The sequence below is a fragment of the Bos mutus genome, chromosome 10 (assembly GCF_027580195.1).
Source record: "Bos mutus isolate GX-2022 chromosome 10, NWIPB_WYAK_1.1, whole genome shotgun sequence".
NCBI lineage: Eukaryota > Metazoa > Chordata > Mammalia > Artiodactyla > Bovidae > Bos > Bos mutus.
The window spans coordinates 62,397,828-62,425,473 of record NC_091626.1 but is presented as its reverse complement, the minus strand read 5'-3'; the positions used below and the strand labels follow the sequence as shown (position 1 = coordinate 62,425,473).

At 51.7% G+C, this 27,646-nt stretch overlaps 3 protein-coding genes across 4 annotated transcripts in view; 2 read left to right on the top strand and 1 right to left on the bottom strand.

The window, feature by feature from the left end:
- The window catches only part of CSNK1G1 (casein kinase 1 gamma 1), a 155,160-nt gene extending 148,903 nt beyond the window's left edge, over window positions 1-6,257 (top strand). The window contains 1 exon segment of the mRNA XM_070378066.1: window positions 358-6,257. Within this exon segment, the coding sequence (XP_070234167.1) occupies window positions 358-412 (55 nt within the window). The 3' untranslated portion in view covers window positions 413-6,257.
- A 2,173-nt stretch (window positions 6,258-8,430) lies between these two features.
- On the top strand, window positions 8,431-14,397 carry PPIB (peptidylprolyl isomerase B). Its single transcript, XM_005894532.3, has 5 exons — window positions 8,431-8,619; window positions 9,302-9,415; window positions 10,064-10,157; window positions 13,135-13,319; window positions 14,065-14,397. The coding sequence occupies exons 1-5, from the start codon at window positions 8,485-8,487 to the stop codon at window positions 14,185-14,187; spliced, it is 651 nt and encodes a 216-aa protein (XP_005894594.1). The 5' UTR covers window positions 8,431-8,484; the 3' UTR covers window positions 14,188-14,397.
- A 148-nt stretch (window positions 14,398-14,545) lies between these two features.
- SNX22 (sorting nexin 22) lies at window positions 14,546-22,000 on the bottom strand. Of its 2 annotated transcripts, none has more exons than XM_070378064.1 (6): window positions 20,263-21,995; window positions 19,796-19,879; window positions 19,281-19,385; window positions 16,290-16,384; window positions 15,621-15,688; window positions 14,546-15,150 (listed from the first exon to the last, which is right to left on the bottom strand). In XM_070378064.1, exons 1-6 carry the CDS (start codon window positions 20,308-20,310, stop codon window positions 15,029-15,031), a joined length of 522 nt encoding a protein of 173 aa, XP_070234165.1. In that variant the 5' UTR covers window positions 20,311-21,995; the 3' UTR covers window positions 14,546-15,028. The 2 variants fall into 2 exon arrangements, with proteins under 2 accessions (XP_070234165.1, XP_070234166.1); XM_070378065.1 differs by lacking the exon at window positions 14,546-15,150 and adding an exon at window positions 15,179-15,444 and having other exon boundaries at window positions 20,263-22,000.
- Window positions 22,001-27,646: the final 5,646 nt, after the last annotated feature.

Below are 27,646 nucleotides of genomic sequence, written 5' to 3'. Positions count from 1 at the left end.
TAAAGTCGCATTAAATAATTTTGCCTTCTGTATTAAGGGGCAAACAGAGCAGCTTTGAGGATCCCCAGCCTTGGTTCAGTGTAAAGAAAGATGGCAGGTTGAGGTGTTAAGACTAGGAAAGAAGCCATCTTCATCCTTTCAAAAACACCTGCCTGGGCCCTGCCCTGCCTGCAGCCCTTTGATGATAGGGTTTGCAATAAAGTAGCTGCTTCCTTTGGCTTTCCCGGCAGACACTGCCCACTGCCTCCAGTGTGCGCACCGTAGATGGTGGGCGGCCCTGAGGGTGGGTGCAGTCCACAGAGGCAGGCAGGAAGCCTTGGGCAGCTGAGGCTCACTTGTGATCTTCTTGTGCTCCAGGTGCTGCTGCTTCTTTAAGAGGAAAAGGAAGAAGACCACCCAGCGCCACAAGTGACCAGTGCCTCCCAGGAGTCCTCAGGCCTTGGGGACTCTGACTCGATTGCACCCGCAGCTCCTGCCATTTCTCATTGGAAGGGACTCCTCTGTGGGGGGAGGGTGGAGATCCAAACCAAAAAGAAGAAAACAGATGCCCCCAGAAGGAGCCAGTGTGGGCAGCCAGGGCCCAGTGGGTCAGTGGCCACCCCTACCTGCGTAAGGCTCTGAGCAGGTCCCAGAGCCGCAGGTCCTCCACTGCTTGCCCGCTGGGCGGCCTGGTTGACTCTCCTTCCTATTGTTTACAGTGAAGGTGTCATTCACAAAAACTCAAGGACTACTATTCTCTTCCCATCCCTTAGTTTACTCCTGGTTCTTGCCCCACCCTCCATCCTCTCCAGCACACAAGCTAATGAGCTGAAGGCTTTGTCTGCTGAAGGAGTTTAAGAGGCTGGGGGTGTGGCCAAGAAGGTGGGAGGTAGGTGCAGGCCCAGCTGGAGGAGGACCTCCGCCCACCAGGTGTGTTGGCGCAGCTCCCTCTCCGTGCCTGTGCAGCCTCCACCCCCAGCTGGCCGCGGGGTGCAGGTTACTCCCTCCATCCCTCTTGTGAAGTTACACTGTAGCACGCAAGCTGTGAGAAATCTGCAGTCTACTGTCCCTGCGTGTTGGCGCTCTTAGCTTTCTTGACAAGCGAACTCTGTTCTCCAGACAGTAGTAGTAGAACGTTGCAAGTTGTTCTGAGCAAAGGAAAAGACTGACTTTATTGCACTTTTAGTTTTTTTTTCCCCTCTTTTTCGTTGTCGTTTTAACACAGAAAAGAACCATGGCAGATGCATATTGTGTCTGGTTATATTGGGATTTTTTACTTTTTTTCTGTTTGGAGGGGGATGGGGCCAGCAGCCAAGCCATGCAGAGAGAACATGGGTCCAGAGGACGTTCTCCGTGGAAAGGGCGGGGTCCGCAGCACCCGGAAGAGGAGGAGCCAAACTCTGCCCTTCTGAGTGAACACTCAGGTTGGCAGGGAAACATACTTGAATTTTCATTCGTCTTCTCGGCTGCTGAAGAATGTCCCTCCCAGAGCCTCTTGACCTCATCAGCCTGCAGTTTGGACAGCCTCGCTCTCCAGCACGTGGGAGGAGCCGGCCAAGCCAGACTGCGACCAGGAGACAGTTCATCCCAGAGAAGGAGATGGTTAACAAAACCGGAAATATCTGTTTCCTCCACTGCCAGGGACTTCCAACTAGATAGCCATGTGACTTCTTTAGTGACTCGGGGGACAGAATTAGTGATGAAACAGCCACCACCATATTGCCACTTAGTGGACAAGAAGGAGGAAAGTGATCCTGCCTTCCAACTGCCAGAGGAAACCTCAGGATTTGGCTCATCGCAGGGGCCAGGAAATAAAATTGGTGTGTACTCTCTGCCCCAGTAGATGGGTTACAGCATTTGGGCTGGCCTGCCTGCCTTACCAGAAACCAAGCATCTGCAGATCTCCCAACAGGCCCATAGCAGCAGGCTTAGGACTCAGTACCTAGGGCTCTGAGTGAACAGGAGGGTGGGGCTGGTTAGTGCTGGAAAATTCCAGGGGAAAGGAGACGGAAATGAAAGGTGTGAAGTCATCTCTAGATAAGACAGCCACATGTCTAGAGCCTGTACTCCCCCGGCCACTCTCCACGTCCCCCATGCTGTAGATACACGTGCTGCCGTGAAGGGTCTCAGTTCCTCATTCACTGCTTGAAAAGTCATCAATGTGTGGAGTTAATCTCCTCATCTTGATTTTCATTTGAGTTGAGTGACTTAATCCAAGTAGTGATTTCTCATTGCAGAGATGATCAAGGAGACAGGATTCAGTCCGTCAGAGAATGAGGTCTTGTATCTGGGGGTAGAGAGAGCTAACCATGGGGGAGAGTGACTGGTGACTTAGTTCAGAGGTTTGGGGAACATAGTAGTGCCTCTGGCTTGAAGAGTAGAGCTGTCTTTTGGACTGGAGGGTGTGGGCCTACTCCTGGTAGTTGCTATTTTCCACAACAGGTCCCTTGATGTATCTTAGTGGAACAGTTACTGAGCTTCGCTTGTGTTCCACTGGGCCTTGGCTAGGAAAGACCACTTCATTGACTTCAAATTTGCCTAGCTTATGTAAAGATTGTGATCTTTAATTTTTTAAAAGAAGTTTTCCTGTAAATAAAACAGAATGGCTGGGAGATGCAGGGACATACCCTTTCCCCACAAGAATTTTGAATATTGGGGTTTGCTTCCTTGACATTAGCTGGTGGTTCAGGCACTGTCACTGAAACTTAGATAGTTTCTCATTTGGCATTTGGGTAACTTCTCAATTTGCGTAACTCTAACGTCCTGTACAGAATCTTTTCCTTCCACATCCCAGTATAGAAAAGGCCTGCTTCTCAAGGGAGGGCAAGGGCAAGTGGCGAAGTCTGGAGCATCCCTGGCCCTCCATACTCCACTAGGTGCCTCCCCACTTCCACAAGGAAAGCAAGGGTAGTTCCCAGCTTGGCTGCAGGGCGGGCCCTCTTGAAGCTGGATTTATGACTTTTGGGGGGTCTTAAGTTTGTTTTAAAGGCTGGCTCTTGGGGGACTGAGCCTGAGCAGTTGTGGGGGGGTCTTCCTAATGCACTATTCTCACCCTCAGCCTCCCACAAATCTCTTATGATATACTTGATTTTTCATAACAAAGTGAAACACCCAAATTTTTCTGGCATGCCACGTAATGGCAAGTAATGATCCTCCCAAGGCCATTGGCACTCCAGGGTGGTTCCAGACCCCTGAGAGATTCTATTGTGATCTTTTAAAAAGAGTACCTAAGGAGTAATGTGGCCATCAGTTCTCTCCCCATCAGCACATCTCATCAGGGCTGCCTCCTCAGCCCTGTTGCTATCGTTGCTTACCTCCATTTCTCGGCCAGGTCCTCTGGCATGGGCGCTCCCTGCACCTACTGCCCACCCAAATCCGCTTGCTCCATAGTCCGTGCACTTCCCCCACTTCACAGCCGTGATACCTAGGGGTCTTCTTCGGGGCTGATGGAGTTGTTGCTGAGTTAGCATTAAGCAGTAACAACAGCCGGGGTTCTCCCAAGCAATGCTGTCCTTCAGATTGCATCCTGAACAGATCGAGGCAAGCAGGCCAGGAATCCGCCAAGATGTAAACGGTCCTCCCCTGTGACCAGAGCGTGACCGTGTCTGTGCAGTCTGAGCACATAAGTGTCAACCACTTGCTGTGCATCCCTTGGCGTTCCCCAGTGATCTCACTCCAGATGGCTCCGCAAGGATGGAGCGTGTGCCAGCAGCTGAGTACTCTCATAACTGCCTTCATTAACATGCTCCTGCCATTTGGGGTCTGTCCAGGAGGAAACGGTCTGGGAAGGTACAAAGTCAGGTGACTAGGTTGGCCTTCAATTAAAGCCCCGCTGTACTTTGGAATGCAGGGGCAACAGCAGATAGCAGGATTCTGAGTTTTCCAGAAGGGTTGATTGCCTGTTCATTCTCAGTGAACTCCAAGTTCATAGAAATAGCCCCTACCATTAGCCAGAAGAGGTGTCCATCGCCTCGAAAGTACCTTCCAACTTAGTTCACTGGAAATGTACGTTGCGAGTACATATTCAGTGTTGGTTCTCAGTGTTAGTAACCACTTTTGTTGTCAGAAATAAGTGAGGGTGACATTATGTCAGAGTGGTTACTAAAGATCATAGCCTTAACCTTTTTTTATGCAAAAGACAACCTGTCTCTCTTCCAGTGAGCCACATGGCCTGCAGTTTTCAAAAATAAGTGCTTTCATGGCAGCCTAGAAAGTACCTCCTCTGAGGACATTGACCTTTCATTTAATGCATGTCTATATGCCTCCTGTGTCCCAGTCACCTCTTCTGTTTCCATATTGACACCAGATTTCATTCTCAGTGAACTGCTCTGCCAATGTTGTCTCCAGTGTCAGAGCCATGTTAGGGCTAGAATTTCTCAGATCAGGAGCTTGCAGTGCCATACAGCCAGCATTGCCTTTGCTAGGCCACTGCCACCATCCCCACCATTGATCCAAGGTGGGCAGATGAATTCTAGAAACCTTTAGGGGGCCAGGATGACTCGGCACCCCATCTGGTTTGATGTGAACAACAGGCACTTTTCTCTGGAGTTCTTGCTTTTGCCAACTCCAGGGCTCCAGAAAGGTCCTGCCTAGAGGCTGACAGCCAGTGAGTCCCAGTCTTCCTCCTTATGGTTTGCTAGGAATCAAAATGGGATGCCTGTGGGTGGTGGTTGTTGTTGTTTTGGTGGGGAAAGGGAGTGATTTTGTTTATGAATAAGGAAACCATGGCCCTTTTGAGGGTTTGCAGTGTCTTAAGCAGTGTTTTAGCCACAAGTAAGGAATCTTGGAAATCTTTGATCAATTAAGCAGTCTTAAAAATCTGTTTTTCCTAATTCCTTTTGCAGGTGACTGAGTGCAAAAGGTTTCTCCATTGTATTCAAAATAGTAAGTAGGTTCCCTGGATATAGACAGTAGTAGTTGACATATTTCCTTAAAAAAGCAAGCAGGAAGTCCACTCCAATGTGTATTTGTAGCTCAGCTTGTATTACAAAGGAAAAAAGTGAACGTGTACTCTGTATATTTCTAGTTTGGTTACCAAACGCCATGTTATAAAAGAACCTCAGTTCTGTGGACGGAATTTATTTTACTGTTGTTCTAGTACTCCTCATGATCATCTTCCCAGTGCCATCACCACCTTCATCCATGGTAAGAAGCGGGGATGCCATGCAGTCGTCCCAGTAACACACAAGAGGACAGCTGTCCTGACTGCCCCTTTCCCGCAAATCCCCTCTTTCAGAGCAGGTGAGACATTTTCAGTGATCCCCTTCATGAGCTCCAGACCAAATCCCAGGCCAGCCCTTACACTGAAAGCTTTTCTAAAAGGCTTATCAATCTGTTAGGAATGTCTCAGGAAGATGAGCCATTTCTTGGGGGGAGGGGTGGGGGAAGGGAAGGACTATACAGATGGGTGTGTGTGGTTGCATTTGTATGCCTGTGTGTGTGTGTGTTTGCATATGCCAGCGCTCATCTGTGTCCATTTCATTTCCATAAAGACTCACAGCCCACCTTAAAAAAAAAAAACAGCCCAGGCTGCTGACCATGTGTTCCTGAATATTTTCAGAAGTAAACAAGAAACAAGTGAGTTTCTAGTGTAGCAGCAAGCTCTGGGAATGAGCCCCATTTATCAAGCAGAAGAGTAAACAGCAGGAAAAAAAATAAGATGAAACCAAAAATATTATAAGCTCCCCGCCATGGAAAATAATGTTGATTCAATTCCCATTGGATGTATACATGCTCTAATTTATTATATTATTATTTTGTCTGTTTCTTACATCTTTGCCCATTGTACTTTTAAAAAGATGTTGGGATGTTGATTTCAGTTTTTTTTAAGACTAGATAATGTATAAATCAGCTGTGGAAATGAGTTTTAATTGATGTGTGGATGTGATTATTGTTAAATGCCTTTTTTTTTTTACCTTTTATTTTAGATACGTAATATTGTTTCATAAACCCTGGCACTGGTCTGCAAAGCTCAGCTGTGAAAATGAAACTTGTAGTATTTTTAAACATGAATGTCAATTTCAGGTGTATTTGAAATGGTTCCTCCAGGAGAGAGATTTGTACACCATTTAGTAAAAACTCCTCTGCGGAGGAAGTAGCCTTCTTTGAAGTGAATGGAAACGGGCCTTGATATTATCTCAGAGTAGCCCATTTCCTAGGGCACCATGGAAAACACAAATGTGATCTTTAAGTATACCTCTTCTCCAGTCTGGGGAGGAAAGGACTCAGTTTGCACCCTTTTTGTATGTAAAATAAAATGTCTTACCTTTCTTGGCTAATTTTGCTTGGTTGGTTGGTTTGGTTTTAACCTCTCCTGGTTCATTTGTAACTAAGTATCTAGCTAGGACTAACTTCAATATGATTGAAGCCTCCAGGAATGAAAATAATGCCTGACATTTTCACATCTTGCATCATTCTTTTGGGTTGAACATTGCCCTAGCCAGTGCTTTAAAGATAAACATTTCTGGAAGAATTTGGACATTCATCACTTACTAGTTCCTGTATCCCTGTAGTTCTTCAGTGCTAGAATACCAGGAAGTTAAGATCTGCTCTGAAACAACTAGGAAATGGCAGCTTTGTAATTCTGCTCTGCTAATGAGGAACATGGAGAAGGCAATGGCACCCCACTCCAGTACTCTTGCCTGGAAAACCCCATGGACAGAGGAGCCTGGTAGGCTGCAGTCCATGGGGTCGCGAAGAGTCAGACACGACTGAGCGACTTCACTTTCACTTTTCACTTTCATGCACTGGAGAAGGAAATGGCAACCCACTCCAGTGTTTTTGCCTGGAGAATCCCAGGGACGGGGGAGCCTGGTGGGCTGCCGTCTCGGGTCGCACAGAGTTGGACACGACTGAAGCGACTTAGCAGCAGCAGCAGCAGCAATGAGGAACATCTATACAGACAGAGGTGTAACTATGTAACAGTCTAAACTCACCAGTGCATATTCAGCACAAAACTACCACCAATCTGGCCAAGATTGTCTGGTTCCAGTTTTTTCTATTACTACTCAATACTACTTAAATGGTCTTCCTTCACTAATGAAAAACACCTGTAAGATCATCATTAGAGTAAGCTTCCTTGGAGGCTCAGTGGTAAAGAATCCGCCTACCAATGCAGGAGTGAAAGCGAAAGTCGCTCAGTCATGTCCAACTCTTTGCGACCCCATGAACTATACAGCCCGTGGAAGTCCCCAGGGCAGAATATTGGAGTGGATAGCCTTTCCCCTCTCAGGGGATCTTCCCAACCCATGGATGGAACCCAGGTCTCCCGCAATGCAGGCAGATTCTTTTACCAGCTGAGCCACCAGGGAAGCCCGCCAATGCAGGAGACATGGGTTCAATCCCTGGTCAGGGAAAATCTGAGAAGCAACTAAGCCCATGCGCCACAACTACTGAGCCTGTGCTCTAGAGTGTGGGACCCTCAACTACTGAAGCCAGCACGCCCTAGAGCCCCTTTAACGCAACAAAAGAAGCTACCGGAATGAGAAGCCCACTCACCATAAGAGTAGCTCCCGCTACCCACAACGAGAGAAAAGCCTGCGCAGCACTGAAGACCCAGCACAGTCAAAAATTAAAAAAAAATTTTTTTTAAGTCATCATGAAAAACTTCATACTCAGAGCACTGTATCCATCAAGCTTATTCTTTCCCCAAAAGTCGGGGGTTGGGGGGCTGGGGTTGCTGGTGGAAGAAAGCTACCTTTAGGCTATTTTAGCATTCGTTCCTCTTGTGGAGAAAGGTTGCTCTGAAAACTAGCTTGGTAAACAATTTTTCTCAGCGTGCAACAGCGGGCCAGGCTCCTCTATCCATGGGATTCCCCAGCCAAGAATACTGCAGTGGCTGCCATTCCATTCTCCAGGGGATTCTCCCGACCCAGGGATGGAACCCAGGTCTCCTGCATTGCAGAAGATTCTTTACCATTTCAGCCTCCTGGGACGGTTATACAGTGAGTAGGCACAAACGTACCCTGAGTTTTTGAAGGTTATCACACTCAAACCCAATTCGGTGGTGACTAATCCTTGACTGGCCCACACGGACAAGGACAAGTGTTTTCTTGCCCCATCCACAGACTTCCTAACCTAAAGCATTGGTCACCAACTGCCAAACGACTTCCACTCCCAGAAAGGCGGGGCAGGCCACGGGCTCTTGTCTGCTGGGGCTTGTAGTCTCTTCAGCAGCCCAATCCCTGGGCTCTTGGAGGCGGTGCCGCCTTCCGCTGATCCCTTATCGGCGAGCTGCGGAGCCAATGAGGCTGCAGTAACGTGGCAGCCACCCACGAGCCGGCGTCTCCGCCCGCCCCAGTCGGCGAGCCGGGCTCCGCCCCGCCTCGAGACCTACCATCCGGCGCCCAATTAGAGGGGAGGAAATGGGGCCCGCCTCCCTCTCGGAGTCCTGTAGGAGCCCCGGGCCCCCCCGGATGCCCTCTGTGGAGGCGCTGGGTCACACGTCACCGCATCCCCACCCTCTTCCGGCCTCGGCTCCCGGGCCGCGCTAGCTTCTGCCGGTGGATGCTGCGCCTTTCGGAGCGGAACATGAAGATCCTATTCGTCGCCGCCCTGGTTGTGGGCTCCGTCTTCTTCCTGCTGTTGCCTGGACCATCCGCGGCCGATGAGAAGAAGAAGGGGCCCAAAGTCACTGTCAAGGTCTGGCCTCCCCTTTCCAGACCTGCCTGGCGAGGCCCGCCCTCGCCTCCAGGGTTCAGGCCTTGGCCTAGCTGGTTACATGTGTCCAGAGCTTGGGCCTGGGTGTCCTCGGCTTTGGCTCTGTCCCTCCCTAGTCTCCCTGCTGGGGCCTCTTGATACCTGGGCGATCCTCACGCATTCAGACAGAGAATGACCCGGACCCTCCCCGATCGCCCGGCCCTGACCCAGCATGCCCAGCTGGGGCCGGGCTTGCAAATTTTGCAAATACCCCTGGTGCCAGGGAAATGGTGAAAGATCGCGTCTGCCAGATTGTTAGTCCTTTCTCTTCTTAGGCAAGATTTTAGTCACTTCCAATTCCAAAGCACAGCAGTGTAGTTTAAACCGGAGTGGTGTGCTTGGGCTCCCCTCTTTATGGTTTTTTCATGTTAATTTTTAGAATCTGGGCCCATTATTTATTTAGAGCAAAGGTTGTTACCCAGTAGTGAAAAGAGAGTGTAAACTAACACATGGAGCATTCATTAGATTTTCGTGGGGTTTTTGTCGCCACCTAAATCAGATGCAGAAACACTGCTATTAAAGTATAGTTCTGTTTTTTCTACCATCTCTGGGTAGTTTCTTGGCCCTTCAAACCCTAGGAAGATCCCTTTTAAGATGCTAAGTTTTAAATGGCCTTTTTCCTCAGGTGTACTTTGACCTGCGAATTGGAGATGAAGATATAGGCCGCGTGGTCATCGGTCTCTTTGGAAAGACTGTTCCAAAAACAGTGGATAATTTTGTGGCCTTGGCTACAGGAGAGGTAAGTGGCTGGAGTCAGGGTAGCCAAACTCAAAGGCAGCGAAGTTTGGCAAGTAGGGCTGACGGCAAACTGACCTGCAGAACGTGGCCCACCCACAACAGTGGCCCGCACAGAGTACCAGCTGTACCCTCTGGCCCTGTGATCCAGGAGTATCGTGTCTTGCGAGAGTTTTAAAAACTAAATCCAGAATGAGAATTTTTCTCTTTTTTTTTTTGGAGAAAAATTTTCATCTTTGAGTAACTAAAGGAAACATCTAGGGAAACTAGCTTGTGGCCTCTGCACCAGAGTGAGAGGCCCAGAGCTTTCCAGGTTTTAAGGAACTGAATTCCTCATTTAAGAAAGTTTGCATTCCAGCTTCCCGTTGCATCAGCAGGTAATTTTTCTTTTTTTCTGTCAGTTTCTTTGCATTTCTAACTGTGATTTGATTAGGAAATGAAAGGGGAAAGCTAGAGGCATTATGTGAAGGGGAATTGTATAAAGGCCCAGGAACGTGGGATCTTCGTCTTTCCTGGCCTGGACTTTGGTCACTAGTCACCCAGTAGCACGTTGAAGGATGGATCTGCGGCAGGGCTTTCTCTTCTGCAGGGCCTGTCTAGTGTCTGCCTCGTGCCTCATGCCACGTTCTCACCTTCCTATCCCTTTTCCTAGAAAGGATTTGGCTACAAAGACAGCAAATTCCATCGTGTGATCAAGGACTTCATGATCCAGGGTGGAGATTTCACCCGGGGAGACGGCACTGGAGGTAACCTCAAGTACTCTGGGCATAGGGGTGTCTCAGGGCAGCCCCCAGGGCGGGAGGGTCAGGGAACCCAGTACAGAGGAGAGGGAGGAATGGGTTTCAGGCAGACGTAGGAGCATTTTGCGCAGCTGGCCGACATGCTGATCTAGCCTCTGACATTGCCCACTGTACCTGCTGGGGGGAGGGAAGCAAAGCAAAACACACCCGAGGTGATTGTAGGTCAGGTGTGCAAAGCTCATGTGCTGACCTTGGAGGCCCCACAGGACTGAGAGAAATTGCTTCTCTCAGAAATTGGCAGTCTCCCACCAGAGAGCACTTGACAAGAGCTGCCAGTCTGATGCCTGCACCCTTTGTACAGTAGGACAGACACACTCCCTGGACTAACCCGCAGGTGTCACCACACTTGGGTGTACAGCCTGTCGTTCTCTCAGACCGCAGCTGCAGCTCACCCAGCCGATCAGGATTGACTGGGCCCGGCTCTGTGGTGGGTGCTGAGGATACAAAACAAAAACAAAATCAGTGGGACAGCAGCTCACTTTCACTTCCAGTACCTGAAGAGTCACCAACAGGCTGTGACACAGCTTTTAGGGCCCATGCTCTGTCCTCAAGTAGTTTATCATTTAGGTGGGAAGAACTAGGAGAAATCACTAGCAAAGTGACACAGGATGTAAGTCGTAGTTGGCTGGACGAGAAGGACAAGCAGACGTGACACAAAGCACTGTGTTCATGGAGTGACGCGCTGCTGAGTGTCGGCCACCTTCTCACTTTGTGACCGCAGGCAAGCGAGGCCTCTGAACCTTAGTTTCCTCGTCTGTAGAGTTAGGTGTCAGGATTTGTGGGTGCTGGGGGTGGTGAGGTGAGATTTTGAGTGTGCAGCGCTCAGCGAGTGGTAAGGAAAGCCAGCCATCCTCGAAGCACTGACAAGCGAAGGACTCACTTTGGGCCAAGGGAAAGTGGTAGCCACTCAGTTGTGTCTGACTCTTTGCAGCCCCATGGACTGTAGCCTGCCAGGCTCCTCTGTCCATGGAATTCTTCAGGCACGAGCACTGGAGTGGGTAACCATTCCCTTCTCCAGGGGATCTTCCTGACTCAGGAATTGTCTCCCACATTGCAGGCAGATTCTTTACTGTCTGAGCTACCAGGGAAGCCCACTTTGGGCCACGGTGATCAAGAAATAGGCTTGCAAACATGAGGATTTGAGCTGGGTCCTGACTGGGGAGAATTTGAATGGGCAAGGAAGAGGCAGGGTTAAGGCATGCGTTCAGATCTGTGGCAGGGGCTTGGTCGAAGGTGGGTCAGGAGGGTGGAAGTGGAGCTCCCACCAGGAGCCCAGAGTGGCAGGCCGGGGCCAGGCCCAGGACCCAGGGCTTTGTCCTCCATAGAGTGAAGATCTGCTGAAGACTTGAATGGGAGCAAGGCCTGATGGCAGGGGAGTTTTGAGGGATAATGTGGTGGATTCAGGACATGGACACAGGAGAAGCAGACTGGCAGGGGGTTGGTATAATCGCCCCTGCGTCGAGCAGTGTGAGCCTGAACCCAGAGAGGATTCCTACAGGTTAAGAGCAGAGATTCGAGAACCAGACCACCTTGGTTTGAACTCCAGCAGTGCTGCTTCCCAGCGAGGGTATCTTGTGTATCTTGTCTTCATTATCTTTGAGGAGGAGGGGGCTCTTAGGTCCTGCCTCATGGGGTGGGTTTTTTTTTTAATGTGTCGGATGCTTGCACCAGTCCTCTGGCATCCCGTTCCCACTCTGAGCCTCAGCTGTGATTGCAGCGGCGGGGGAGCGGGCACCAGAAGAGAGGACGGGGGTGTGGGGGCGGCACCGACAGCGTGCAGAGGGGAACATGTCGAGAATAACCGACGTCTGGAGAGAAAGACGACCAAGTATATTGAGTTTATAGCCTTCGCTATCCATTGAAGTTTGGGACTCCTTGTATCTTGGGAAAGTGAGGGGAGCTAGGTAGGTTTATGGGTTTTCTGGATAGCAGCAGTAGTCAAAATCCTGCAGTTGGCTGAGTTTTACAAAGGATTCTCACATGGGACCCTTTATTCTTAAGGAGTTGACAATTTTCTTTTTACATTTCACAATACACATAAAGATAGCTTATTTTTGGTCCCACTACTCCCCTCCAGAACTATCCTCAAGAGGCTATCTGTCTGGTTGAGTCATGAAGGAGAAGAAAAAGGTTTCGTATGCAAATAAGTTTGAAAGGTGTTGGGTAAAACAAAGTGCAAATCACTCCTTTGCTGCTGGGTTTCTTGGGGCCTCTAGTGCACCGTGTGACTCTCACGGGGATGGAGGAGGGTGCAGTGTTTTCCCCTGGACCTAGCTTTGGGAGTTGAAGTTAGGGTCTCTGGAAGGTCGGGGTGGGTAGAGATGTGCTCTTGGCTCCTGTCTCGCTCCCAGGCCCCAGACCCTCCACACACAGACATAGTACACGCACTCAGAGCCACCTTTTATTTTGGGGTTCAGTTGTCCATGAGGCTCTTGACTTTCCAGAACGCGCATGGCAGCCCCTCCCCACTCATCTCTCTTCCTGCTTGGTGCTTCCTCAGCATCTTCTGTGCGCTTAGGAAGAAAAGCTGGTCAGCTGTAGCAGTCCTCCTTTTCTGGAGGGTTCTTACCCTCCCCTGCCCCCTGCATCCTGCCCAGCACCTCTTCTCCACTAAAGTCTCCACGGCAGGCCTCTGAGGCCTCATCCAAGGCCGTTTCTAATCTGTGCCTTACTTGAAAGCCATCAAGCTGTCTTCTCACATCATGTGTACTGTCCACTCAGCCTAGCCTCATGCCCCACTTTGGCTGTCACCATGGTTTGGCTCCAGGGCCAGAGGGTGGGAAGCTGGTATGCGTGTCCTTGTCCTCCACTGGAGCCTGGCCTGCACGGGGGACAGCTTCGGCCTCTAGAGTCCTCACCCCAGAGATCTGCTTTGTTGCCCACCACCCCAACCCTAGCTCCCTGACTTCCTCTTTCTTCTCAGGTAAGAGCATCTACGGTGAACGCTTCCCCGATGAGAACTTCAAGCTTAAACACTATGGGCCCGGCTGGGTGAGCATGGCCAACGCGGGCAAAGACACCAACGGCTCCCAGTTCTTCATCACGACAGTCAAGACTGCCTGGCTAGATGGCAAGCACGTAGTGTTCGGCAAAGTTCTAGAGGGCATGGTGAGTTTGGGGGCTGAGGCTATCCCTGAGCAACGCCCCCTCCCCCCCACCCCACCGAGATCTGACAAAGACCAGGGCAGGGGATCCATATATTTTATCCCTTTCCCAGAAGGGAACATACAGATTCAGACCAGTTTTTATTTGTGCAAATCTGGGGTGAATCGTGAATCAACAGCCTACCTCTATGCCCCCAAGTTCTTTTTCTTGTTTCGGCCGTGGCACGCAGGATCTTAGTTTCTCAGTGAGGGATTGAACCTGTGCCCTCTGTGCTGGGCAAGTGCATTCTTAACCACTGGACTACCAGGGAAGTCTTGCCCCCAAATTCTAAATTCCTCCAGGCCCCAGGCAGAGGCTGACCAGGAGGCCCCTTTGAGGCTTCATAGATAAAGCCCCTTCACCCTGTCACTCAGCCATGTCATGGCCCCACCGTTGGTTGTACAGGGCCAGCTGGACACGCTGTCCTGGAGAAGCTACTCAGTACCCACTCCCCGTCCCCCCACTCCCTCCCCAACATACCCCTAGCCCAGCCTGGGTGGTACTTCAGAGGATCAAAACTTCTGCATCCTCCTGTTGTCAAAGCTGGGTTCTCTCTGACCCGGGTGGGCACCCGGTCACGATGCCCCTAGGATTTTGGTGCCTTGTGGTTTGTACGCTGTTCATCACGTGTGGGTCTCAGCCCTCCCAGCTGCATGCTGGGGCCTGTGCCCCTGGCGGGGCAGGCCTGACACTCTGCCTTCCTCCCCAGGATGTAGTACGGAAGGTAGAGAGCACCAAGACTGACGGTCGGGACAAGCCTCTGAAGGACGTGACGATCGCAGACTGCGGCAAGATCGAGGTGGAGAAGCCCTTTGCCATTGCCAAGGAATAGGGCCCCAGGGACCTCTTCCCTTTGAGCAACTGTCTGTGTGGCCCTGTCGTCCTCCCAGGGGTGAAGATAGCCCGCCACAGGGCTCCGTGCGCGCTGGCCCCAGGGCTGGCATCTTACAGGGCGGGCCCCTCCCCTCCCATTCCATGGGCCCAGTTTTGTAACAAACTCCTACCAACACTGACCAATAAAAAAAATGGTGTTTTTTTTTTAGTAAGCAGTGTATGCGCTGGGTTCTGGGCCCTTCAGCACCTTCCAAGTCTAGCACCAGCTGGACTGGGGCTCCTATGGCAGTGGTGCCAGTCCCCTCCTTGGCCGCCTGCACCCTTTCCCCAGGTGTTGTGCACAAAACCTCAAGTCAGAGCTTCCGCTACTTGCTTCTAAACCTCGCCAGCTACTGAGCCTCAACCTTTGCATGCCCTGCCCTCCTCCTCCACTAGGAGGAGGGGAGGGCATGCAGCTGCACCTTTTCATGAAGTGCTGGTCACTCAGTCGTGTCTGACTCTGCGACCCCATGGACTGTAGGCCACTCGGCTCCTCTGTCCATGGGGTTCTCTAGGCAATACTAGAGTGGGTTGCCATTCCCTTTTTTAGGGGATCTTCCCAAACCTGAGTGTTGTGCAGTGCAGGCAGATTGGCGGGCTATGAAAATTATAAAGGAATTCTCCCTTGATTCCCTACTCTTTGTTATCCCTGCTCTGGCCCCTAAGTTCTAGGATTCCACTACCTCAGATAGCAGTGCAGCTGAGTTCTGAGCCCAGAGGGGTGGGGATTGGCGAGTCCTGGGTCCAGGCCAAGGGCGGCCCAGCTTGAGGACTGAGGGCGGCCTAAGCTGTTGCGCTGGTCAGGGTGTCGGCAGCATTGGAGCAGGGTGATGGGCGGCCTCCGGCTGGGCTTCAGCTATGGTGGCATTGAAGCCATAGAGGCCCTGGAGCACGCCCTGCACCACCACGCTGGGCAGAGGCTCTAGGACAGAAGGAAAACAGGAGGAAGGGGTAGGGGCCACCAGGCAAGAGAAGGGGTGGGGTGGCCTGCAGCTCCCTGAGTTCCTGCCCATAGGCACCTCCCCCATCACTGCCATCACCCCGCCCCCCACTCCCGGGAGCAGGAGGAGCCCATGCCAAGGCAGCAGGTAGCAGCTGGCCACCCCAAATGACACCTTGGCATTTCCAGTTCACTTTCTGTTCACATCTGTGGTAAAGCCAGGCTGGTGAGGAATGAAGAGCAGGGGAGCCGAGCTCATTTCACCAAGTCTGCTCCCTGGAGAATACAAAGACTACAGGGGCAGCAGGGAGGTGTGGCCCCAAAGGAGGGCAATAGGGAGATGCTGCCCGGGGGTCCTGAAAGCGGAGAGATACCAAGTTCACCCTCCCTCCCACCCTGCTACTAAATGTGGGCCCTAAATGTGGATTATAAGTCAAGAGGAACCATCTCACCTGGGGATGGGGTGCAAATGTAAGGATCCATGGGGAAGCTGACGACAGGCCGGTGATACGGCTGCGAGCTAAGAAGAAAAGGGGTCATGAACAGTGGAGGGGGAGGCAGAGAAAAGTCTCGGGTTGGATGGAGACTAGGAACTGATATCACCAAGGACCCGCAGGGGAAAAGTGGGCAGTGGTTATCAGGAGGCATCAAGGTGAAAACCTGGACCACAGGGACAGGCCGGAGGTGTGAGGCCCTAGCACATGGCCACGAGGGGGCAGCAGGAGCCCAGGGCAGGTGGAGACTTGGACTTGCCTGTTGTCAGGCAGGCACTCCCCCAGGGAGCTGAAGAGAGTGGCTGTGAACTGCCTGGGGGAGCCTGAGGCAAAGGTGGAGATGCGGAAGCCCAGACTTTCACCTCCCAGGGGACTGCTGCTTCTATTTGTAACAGACTCAGTTCCGGAGGCAGCTAGGGTAACGAAGGTGCTCCAGAAAACAGCCCCTCCACTGGGTCAAGAAAATTACCAAGGAGGTCATATCTCAAAGAGGAAGGACCAGGCTATGGCCTGGTAGATACGAGAATGAAAGGGGCTTGGCCTCCTCACCTGCTGGCTACAGAGAACCCCATCCCCCCAGCCCTGGGGCCCCTCCCATGTCAAGCCCCTGTAGGGATGGATGCTCACCCCCGGTTGCTGGCCTTGGGGTCTGTGGGCCAGTGCCGAAGACTCAGGAATTCCAGTAGTTCCTTGGGCACATCCTGGTTCAAGTATAGGATGCCCTGGAGAAGAGAACAAAGGAAACCTGTAATCAGACTGAGCCGTGTAATATGCAGAGCCTGGTGCAAAATGAAAACCTGGGGCCCTTCCGATAAAGAAGTTCAAGACAGCCAGAGCAGAGCATTAAACCAAGCTAGAGCCCTTCTAACAGAGAAGGCAATGGCATCCCACTTCAGTACTTTTGCCTGGAAAATCCCCTGGACAGACGAGCCTGGTGGGCTACAGTCCATGGGGTCACTAGAGTCGGACACGACTGAGCGACTTCACTTTCACTTTTCACTTTCATGCATTGGAGAAGGAAATGGCAACCCACTCCAGTGTTCTTGCCTGGAGAATCCCAGGGACGGGGAAGCCTGGTGGGCTGCCATCTCTGGGGTCGCACAGAGTCGGACACAACTGAAGCGACTTAGCAGCAGCAGCAGCAGCAGAGCCCTTCTAAAGGACAGAAATGGTATGGACCTAACAGAAGCAGAAGATATTAAGAAGAAGTGGCAAAAATACACAGAAGAACTATACAAAAAAGATCTTCACGACCCAGATAATCATGATGGTGTGATCACCCACCTAGAGCCAGACATCCTGGAATGTGAAGTCAAGTGGGTCTTAGAAAGCATCACTACGAACAAAGCTAGTGGAGGTGATGCAATTCCAGTTGAGCTCTTTCAAATCCTGAAAGATGATGCTGTGAAAGTGCTGCACTCAATATGCCAGCAAATTTGGAAAACTCAGCAGTGGCCACAGGACTGGAAAAGGTCAGTTTTCATTCCAATCCCAAAGAAAGGCAATGCCAAAGAATGCTCAAATTACCACACAATTGCACTCATCTCACATGCCAGTAAAGGAATGCTCAAAATTCTCCAAGCCCGGCTTCAGCAATACGTGAACCATGAACTTCCTGATGTTCAAGCTGGTTTTAGAAAAGGTAGAGGAACCAGAGATCAAATTGCCAACATCTGCTGGATCATGGAAAAAGTAAAAGAGTTCCAGAAAAACATCTATTTCTGCTTTATTGACTATGCCAAAGCCTTTGACTGTGTGGATCACAATAAACTGTTGAAAATTCTGAAAGAGATGGGAATACCAGACCACCTGACCTGTCTCTTGAGAAACCTGTATGCAGGTCAGGAAGCAACAGTTAGAACTAGACATGGAACAACAGACTGGTTCCAAATAGGAAAAGGACTATGTCAAGGCTGTATATTATCACCCTGCTTATTTAACTTATATGCAGAGTACATCATGAGAAACGCTGGACTGGAAGAAACACAAGCTGGAATCAAGATTGCGGGAGAAATATCAATAACCTCAGGTATGCAGATGACACCACCTTTATAGCAGAAAGTGAAGAGGAACTAAAAAGCCTCTTGATGAAAGTGAAAGTGGGGCTTAAAGCTCAACATTCAGAAAACAAAGATCATGGCATCCGGTCCCATCACTTCGTGGGAAATAGATGGGGAAACAGTGGAAATAGTGTCAGACTTTATTTTTGGGGGCTCCAAAATCACTGCAGATGGTGATTGCAGCCATGAAATTAAAAGACGCTTCCTCCTTGGAAGGAAAGTTATGACCAACCTAGACAGCATATTCAAAAGCAGAGACATTACTTCGCCAACAAAGGTCCGTCTAGTCAAGGCTATGGTTTTTCCAGTGGTCATGGATGGATGTGAGAGTTGGACTGTGAAGAAAGCTGAGCACCGAAGAATTGATGCTTTTGAAGTGTGGTGTTGGAGAAGACTTTTGAGAGTCCCTTGGACTGCAAGGAGATCCAACCAGTCCATTCTGAAGGAGATCAGCCCTGGGATTTCTTTGGAGGGAATGATACTAAAGCTGAAACTCCAATACTTTGGCCACCTCATGCGAAGAGTTGACTCCTTGGAAAAGACTCTGATTCTGGGAGGGATTGGGAGCAGGAGGAGAAGGGGACGACAGAGGATGAGATGGCTGGATGGCATCACTGACTTGATGGATGTGAGTCTGAGTGAACTCCGGGAGTTGGTGATGGACAGGGAGGCTTGGTGTGCTGCGATTCATGGAGTCGCGAAGAGTCAACTGAGCGACTGAACTGAACTGAACTGAGAGCCCTTCTGAGCACTAGCCCCAGGTGACTACAGAGATTCACCCATGAAGCCTGCCTGGCCTGTGAAAGTGAAAGTGAAGTCTCTCAGTCGTGTCTGACTCTTTGCAACCCCGTGGACTGTAGCCCACCAGGCTCCTCCGTCCATGGGATTCTCCAGGAAAGACTACTGGAGTGGGTTGCCATTTCCTTCTCCAGGGGATCTTCCCAACCCAGGGATCGTACCCAGGTCTCCCGCATTGCAGGCAGACGCTTTAACCTCTGAGCCATCAGGGAAGCCCAATGCGGGTGGCAGAGACCTCCGGGGCCTGGCCTGTAATTAGGCATAACTGTGTGGGAGAGAGGGGAAGGGCCTCCACCCTTATCATGAGGGCAGCACAAGATCTCACTCTGGAGGAAAAGAGAACAAGCCTTCATCTTACTGGGATCACCTGTCTGCTGGCCCCCTCACTCAATCCTACCAATTCAGAGAGGGATGTTTAGACCCATTGTGCATGAGTGCCAAGTCACTTTGTCACGTCCAACTTTGTGACACTATAGACTGTAGCCTGCTAGGCTCCTCTGTTCATGGCATTCTCCAGGCAAGAATACTGGGGTGAGTTGCTATTCCTTTCTCGAGGGAACCTACCCAACCAGAGTTCGAACCTGCATCTCCTGCGTTGCAGGAGCCATCAGGAGGAGCCCATTACCTTTTAGAAAATTGAGGCTTAAAGTATCGGCCAATAAATATGGGTCCCCCTCACCCCATGTCCCCACACTTCTGTGCTTGGGTCCCCCCTCTGGTCCTGTGGACTGAGGAGCAATAGAGTGAGCCCCACACAAACCTGGATATAGGCCTCCAAGCCCTGCCGCCGCTGCTCCAGCCCTCTCGTCCTCCAGTTGGGCAGGCGTTTGGAGGGGAAGTCCGGCACTTTGTACAGTTTCTTGATCTGCCAGGAGGTTACCACGGTGCGATCACAGCATCCAGGTGGAGCCCTCAAGCGCACTTCATCCCAGCCAAGAGCCCTCTCGGGTCCTCCCCGCCGCCACTACCCCCAAACTTCAGGCTCTATCCTGAGACATACCCGCGTGGTGAGTGGCGGTTGGGACAAGTGCGAGAGGCGCCCCCAACTGCCCACCTCCGCCCCCAAGAGCCAGGACGCCAGACCGGCCGCCCAGGGGCACGAAGAGCACAGGCTGGGACCTGCCCAACTTTGCGCCCTTTCCGCAGCCCGCGGGGACGTCTGTGTAAGACCTGAGCTCTCCTGGGCCTGGAGAGGTAATGGGGGTGGCAGAGACCTCCGGGGGCCGGGCAGGAGCCGGGCAGGGGTCCGTGGGTCGGTGGTGGGCACAGCCTTACCCGCTTGTGGAGCGCGTGGAACTCTCTGTAGCGCCTCTGCACGACGTGTCTGCGCCCGCGGCACAGCACCTCCACTCGGAACACCTGGTGGACGCCGGCGGGCCAGCCGGGTGCGCGTCAGACCCGGCGCGAGGGCGCAGGCGGCCCCGCTCCCGGCGACGCCCCCAGCCCACCCTCCGCCCGCAGAAGCACAAAGCGGCCTGGGAGCGCCGCTGCTCTCCAGGGACCCTCCCACGCTCCCACACACTTGGGGACTCTGCCCGGTGCAGTCAGTCCCTCAGGAGCCGGGACCGCCGTCGGCAGGGCTAGCAAACCCCAGCGCCCAGAAACCCTCGACAGGGTGTCCCCCGACCGCCTGGGCCGCCGCGCTCGGGCGCCGGAGCCCGGAATGCGGGGTCCCCATTGCATTCGGCGCGGGGAAATTCGGTGGGTCCCCGCGCCCCTTCCCATCCACTGTCCCTGCTCACCATGTGGCCTTTCTCGGGCCCCACCGACGGGATGTGAACTTCCAGCATCAGCGCGCAGCTCGCAGCCAAACTCTCGGAAAGCGGACCCTAGACCCCTGCGGGCCAGCCCCGCCTCCTCGAGCCTGCAGGCCCCGCCCCGGGCGTTCCCGCGCGCCGCCGGGTCCTGCAAGGGGCCGATTAGGCTGGACCCCCGGCGGCGGGAAGCAGGCGCGGCCCTTTGAGCCTAGTGGGACGGCAGTGCGTGGGGACCTTTCAGCAGAGAGGCATCCTTTTGTCAACGTGTCCACATTCATCGAGTGCGCAGTGATTGCCAGGATTGCGGGCTAGCTCAATTTCACCTGCTCTTCTTTGAACGCCTACTAAGGATTGTAAGCACCTATGGATGCTGGGCAAGCAGGGAAGCTGGGCCCAGACCAACCAGGGACGTCCCTTGCATTCCTCACACCCTTTCCCAGGACCAGGTTGCACTTCCATGTCCTTCCTTCCACCTCGACGCACGCTGGCTTTGATTTCCCCTCTCCCCCAGCATTCACAGGCCCCACCATTAGGTTTTCAAATCCATTCCTCCATTTCAATCATCTTTCAGCCCAAACTTGCATCAGGTTGGGGAGAGGCAGTGCAGGGACAAAGGCTCTGCTTTAGAAGTCAGACAACATGGGTTTCCCCAACTTCTATCTCTGTGCTCGTTTGCAAAACTGGGATAATATGCCTCCCTCAGGAGAGTGTAGGAATGTGAGTGAGACGATCCCTGCTAAGCCTTCAGCAGAGTAGATTTCGAGAAAATGGCAGTTTGTGAGCTCATCCTGGAGACATAGGCGGGTGGTGTTGGTGTACAGGACGATGGATGGGGAAGAGGGCTGTGGCAGGTGACACTACGCTGCTCTTGCCCATTCTTCTGGCAGAATCTTTTTGGGTCTGTGGCAGGATTTAATCCAGAACTCTCTCACCTGTGCTAGTAGGGGCTTCTGCTCCCAGCTCTCAGCGCTCTTCCCCGCCCCCATAAGGGAGCTGTCCCATTCAGCACAAGCCTTCATTCCACTGACTTCTCCCCAGAGAATCTTGGGGCAGTGGAGGAAGGCGGAGGCTCCTGCCTCCGAGAACTCATACCTAGCAGAAGGCTTCATGGTGGGAAGGTGCAGCAAGCAGAGTACCTGTCTTTGCAGTTGGGGTTGGGGGACCATGGGGTCACTCCCTCCCTCCTCAGTGCAGAGGTGCTACAGAGCTGGAGCAGAAACCCCCTACTCCCATTCCCAGCTCAGCCCCCAGAGAGGCTGAGAGGAGGACCCCATATGGGAACAAGCAAGTCTCATCAATACCATGTCCTACACCATTTCCTCCCAAATTCCATCTCACAAGGGTGCCAGAATCAGGAAGCTGAAACTTCCTAGAAGGGAAATGACCCAACATGAGGAGAAGTGCTGGGATTTCATTTCCTCCCTTGCTCTCTAGTCTCTCTCCAGTCAGGGACCCTGCACTTCTAGTCCTCTCTGGGAATGCTCAGACCTCTAAACTTCTTGGTCACCCATCCTAAGGAAGGTCTGCCCTCTATTCCTACCACCCAGATTGCTGCCACATCTTCTACATCTTCTAATGGACCTCGCCTTTCTTTCTCGCTGCTCTCCTTCATACAAAGTCCACTCTATACCTAGCAGCACCGACTATCAAGGTTTCTGCTTAACAGTGTCCAAAGGCTTTGCGTTATGCTTAAAACAAACCCCACCCCCCTTTCCCCCCAACCCCGCTCTCCAGAGCTCTAAATGACCTGGCCCAGCCTCCGTATCTCATTTTCTCTCCTCCCGTCGCTGGCATGGGGCTCCAGACTCAGTGACCTTCTTCCAGTTGTCAAACCTAACAAGCTCCTTCTGCCTCAGGTCATTTATACTCACTGTTTCATCTCCGTGTAACACCTGGTGGGCTTTGCCTAAAGCTTCCGATCCTTAGCCTAAAACTCACCTCTTCAAAGATGCCTTCCTTCCTTACCACCCTATTATAGCACCCTGTCTCTGCACTTAATCCAGTATTACTGCTGTGCTGTGCTTATTCGCTCAGCCATGTCCAACTCTTTGCAACCCCATGGACTGTAGCCCACCAGGCTCCTCTGTCCATGGGGATTCTCATCAAGAATACTGGAGTGTGTTGCCATGCCCTCCTCCAGGGGATCTTCGCAACCCAGGGATCCAACCCAGGTCTCTCACATTGCAGGCAGATTCTTTACCATCTGATCCACCAGGAAAGCCCAAGAATACTGGAGTGGGCAGCCTGTCCTTTCTTCAGATCTTCCCGACCCAGGAATCTAACTGGGGTTTCCTGCATTGCTGGTGGATGCTACATCTGAGCTACCAGCCAAGCCCTACTATTTTTTTTAAATTGTGTTTCTCCCTGGTGTCCCCAACTCAGCATCCAGATTCAGTACCATCGGCTCAGGGACATGGTCTCTTGCCAGCAGTTTACCACCATGGTCCAAGCAGGTAGTGGACACCCAGAAGAAATATTTGTTGCTTGAAAGATTATATATATGAATGAAAGGTGGGGGGGCAGTTGTGGTGGGGAGTGGGTTGTTGGATAAAGCCTGGGAACAGGAGGGAAGGCCTGGGAAAGAGGCAGGAAGGGAGCAGCGTTGCTGAAGGGTTACAGGAGAGCTTGCAGAGGGACAACAGGAATCCTCTTCCCACCTGCGGAGGCAGACACCTAGCTCTCACTGTCTGTTACCCTGTCTCTGCAGACGGTCATCTACCTTATTCATTTGTTCAATTTTCAGATGTTCCTGAGAAGTCTCAAATCAATGGATTTTCATTCCCAGTTATAGGAGATTTGATGCACCTGATGTGAAATATCTTGTAGGAAATATGCAGCTCCTCTTGCATGCTAAGTCGCTTTAGTCGAGTCTGACTCTGTGTGACCCTATGGACTATAGCCCGCCAGGCTCTCTGTCCGTGGGATTCTCTAGGCGAAAATACTGGAGTGGGTTGCCATGCCGTCCTCCAAGGATCTTCCTCACCCAGGGATCAAACCAGCATCTCTTGTGTCTCCTGCAGTGACAGGCTGGTTCTTTACCACTGGTGCCACCTGGGAAGCCGCAGATCCTTACTCCATGGCATTTCATTCATGCTGCTGCTGCTAAGTCGCTTCAGTCGTGTCCGACTCTGTGCGACCCCAGAGACGGCAACCCACCAGGCTCCCCCGTCCCTGGGATTCTCCAGGCAAGAACACTGGAGTGGGTTGCCATTTCCTTCTCCAGTGCATGAAAGTGAAAAGTGAAAGTGAAGTCGCTCAGTCATGTACGACTCTTTGCGACCCCATGGACTACAGCCTACCAGGCTCCTCCGTCCATGGGATTTTCCAGGCAAGAGTACTGGAGTGGGGTGCCATTGCCTTCTCCGATTTCATTCATACATGAGTATAAAGATTCAAAAGAAAAACAAATCCTGGATCTGGAGACATTTATATCTTTGGGGAGATAAAACCACGTCCAGAGACTATTTTCCTGTAAAGAGGAACACCTGACATGATGTACACTCCAGAGCAGTTATTACTGTCAAAGGAGAAGTTTGTTTCCTGTATACTTTAAGCGTTGGCCGGCTCCCTATATGAACACTGAGCTAAGTTCCAGACTCAGGTTATAGGGCCCTGACGGCTTTTCTGAATGTGTAGGCCTGGCAGGCAGTCTGATCCCCTGAGTTTTCCACAAGGTCGCTGGTGAATCTGATGCTCCCGGTTGGGGGCCATGTTGGAAATGCCTGCCTGTTTCAGCTCACACAGCCCTGCCAGGGAGGGGGGCCACTCTCGCCCCGCTGTCCAGATGTAGAGCCTGGAGATGAAGATCAAGGACCGAGCAGAGGGCAAGGGCTGGGGGCGGAGGTGTTCTGCCGACCCGACCCGCTCCTGGGGCCGCCTGGTCTCGGGCGTGCAGGTGGGCTGGATCGCGGCTCCCGCCCCCGCCCCTCCACCACCCGCCCGCCCGGCCCGCCCTCGTGCTCCGGCGCCCGCACACAAAGCCCCTTTCACGGACTCGGGCTCGACTTCTGCTGCTCCGGAGGTTTGGTTAACCCCGGTAAGAAAACAAACAGCTCCTGGGCCGGCGGGCGCCGCTGGGCACAGAGGCTGGATTCTTCCCCTCCCCGCGGGCGGGCGGAGGCAGGCTGACCTGGGGTCCCAGCAACCCTGGGGCAAGGCTGGGCCAGGACTGCTGCTCCCGAGGGCTGGGTGGGGGGCGGGCGTGGGCGCTCTGGTCACCTGGGCAACCTTGGACGACACCCTTGTTTCTGGGTCCTCATCTGTACCAGGGGGACTTGTGTGTAGACTAAATGACACCATGCTTGCACAGTGTTTAGCATGTAAACACAGTAAGTGAACGTTAGCTATTCTTATTTGACTGAATTAGATGAATTCGCTGTTTTTGTAGGCCAAAACTGTGGGGTTGTGGAGATTACACATAGTTCATCTCATATATTGTTAATAATTCATTTTTGAAACAACAAAAACAAACTCTTATATTCCTTTCAGTATCCTGAGGTTGCAAGGTTAGCTTAAACACACACACACACCAAAAATCCTATTAGTTACTCCAACTACTAACTCTGTAATCAGGCTTTTCCTGATATTCTAATATTGTACAACCAAAAAAAAAAGATAAAGAAGTGGAAGCGATCGAGGTTGGTGTAAATAAGCAACTGTCCTCTTCATTCCAAGTTTCAGAGCACTTAACTGCTTAGTAAGTACATCTTATACATCTGAAATAATAAAATTTAGAAATTTATGTTGTAAATATTGGACTTTGGTGTAGATACCTAAAAAAATATTCTAAATGCTAAAACATTTTAAATGATTAGCTAGTCTAAATTCATCATGTTACAGATGAGGAAACTGAGGTGCGAGGAAGGGAGAAGTGGGCTGTGGACAGGGCTGTGTTAGGAAGGCACCTCTGACAAGCACATCCTGCCCGAGCCCTGAGAGCAAAGTTTGGCCCTGGGTTAGGCTGGCACCCTGTTTCTCAGGGGCCTGGTAGGCTGCAGCCAGCAGTGTCGCTCCTAGGAGCCACCTGCCTCTTGCTGCAGGACGGAAGCGCAGCTGCTTCAGACAGCATGATGCAAGGCCAGGGCAGGGGAGCTGCGGAGAGCACCCCAGCCACCTCGCGCCGGAGCACGAGCTTCCCGGGGAGACTCTTCTGGCCCTACAACAACTCACTCCTAACTTCCCTTACAGTGGCATGTCAGGGGAACAACTGATCACCCCTCTGGTGTGCTGGCACTGGGGTTCAAGGTACTCAGGCACCCTCAAGTCACAGGAGTTTATCATGAAGAAGGCTGTAAGGCCAAGAACTAAGGCCAACAGGTAAAGGTGCGGGGTGCCCACAGCAGCAGGCCTTCCTGTCTGGAAGGGAGGTGCTGCCCCGCCCTCAACCCACTCGAGCCTTGGATACTGTCTGGGGTTTCTTGGCAAGTAGAGTTTTTAGACTCTGCCGTTAATGGTCCCCAGCTACTCACCAAAGCTGCTTCTCTGTCTTCCGGCTTCTGCTCCTGCCACACACTGAGCACATCTGGGGAAAGCACCTCACAGGGTCAGAGAAGTGCAAATGCCTACAACGTCAGGTGGGTAACTTCTCCTTGATAGCCCTGCTGTGTGAGTTTGTTCAGACGTTTAAGGAAACAGCTTAGTGGGTTAGCGTTTAGATCCTCCTTGTCCATCTTCAGATGTGGGATATCGGGGTGCAGACAGGCCGAGTCAAGTAGACTAATGTTCAAGCCTTAGCTCTTCGGTGTGACCTTGGGCAAGCTGCTTAAGGTCTCTAAGCCTCAGTCTTTTCATGTAGATAATGACGCCCACCTGGCAGGGTCATGGGGCCAGGTGAGTGTCACACCACTGCACCCACTGGCAGGGGAAGGTGTTTACCACATGGCAGCTCTTGTTACGGGGTCCTGGGGTGGGATGGGACTACCGGGACAGTCTGGACGCTGCCCTGCACGTTTCCTGGCTGCCAGGTGCCTCATCATTTTTTTCTGGTGAGGCTGCTTATGTTCCCAAGGAGAGACCCACTCCCGGGCCCCTGTGGCCGTTACTGGTGTCACTCATAAGGGAAGAGGAAGCTGAGAGCACTTAAGCTAGAAGGGGGCAGTCATTTGGAAACAATTGTCACATCCCTTTAGAGAAAGGTCCTATCTCAGATGGGACAGGGTTTTTTCCTTTGGGGTTTTTTCTGGACCCAGAATGAATCCCACAGAGGCTGAGCAGCTGGCCTCCTTGAGCAGCCTTGATGTTGGGGGTGGGGAGGATTTCTGCCCCAGAGGTCTGGTCAGCAGAGCCAGAGGGGCACTTCCGCAACAGACAAAGGCAAAGGGGAGGGAGGAGGCTTATCAGGGGCAAGCAATGAGGCAGGTGGCTATCACCTCCCACCTGTAGGCCTCACCTGGGGCACTGAACACCCGTTTTGCCAACCACTGCAAAGCCTGTTAATCGCTCAGTTGTGTCCAGCTCTTTGTAACCCCATGGACTATAGCCCACCAGGTTCCTCTGTCCATGGAACTCTCCAGGCAAGAATACTGGAGTGGGTTACCATTCCCTTCTCCGGGGATCTTCTCAACCAAGGGACTGAACCAAGGTTTCCTGCATTGCAGGCGGATGCTTTACTGTATGAGCCACGAGGGAAGCCCACAGCAGCATAGCCCACCAAACCCCAAATCAGGCCTATTTCTGAATCTCGAAGTGGAGGAGGGACCTAGATGAGTATCCATCTAGAGTAACCATGATCTTAAGGAGTTCAGAGCCATGGAGGCTGCTGAGATAATATTACAATCAAGGGTGAGAAAGACCAGAATTTTAAGGAGACAGCGAAGTGCTAAGTCAAGAGCTATAAAGGAGCCGGGCTCCCACTCCAGTGGGGAATAGGGTAGGGTGGGAGGGTGGGTCAAAGAAAGTTTCCCAGAGAATGTAGGCCTCAAGGATGCAGTGGGTTGTTTTCCCACAATGAAAATAGCTTTATTTAATGTTTATGATTATAAAAATAATATACAAATTCCAAGCAATATCAGATAGTATAAAAATTTTAAATAATGCAAAATTCCATCCCTGGAGGCAACCACAGTTAACAATTCAATCAACATCCTTCTCGTATATATATATAATTTTATATAAATGCAGACCATATCATACATGTAATTCTGTAACCTATTCTTACTCAAAAATGAGTTTTTCTTGCCAATGAATATAGCTGTATATCATCTTCAATGACTGTATAAAATCTAATTGCATTATGTACCATAATTCATTTAATCCCTTCCTGCTGTACGTTAGATTGATTTCAAATTTTACAGCTGTAAACAATGCTATGATGGGCTTCTTTGCATAGCCATCTTCATGGACTTGGGTTTCTAGAAGTGTCTATGGGAAT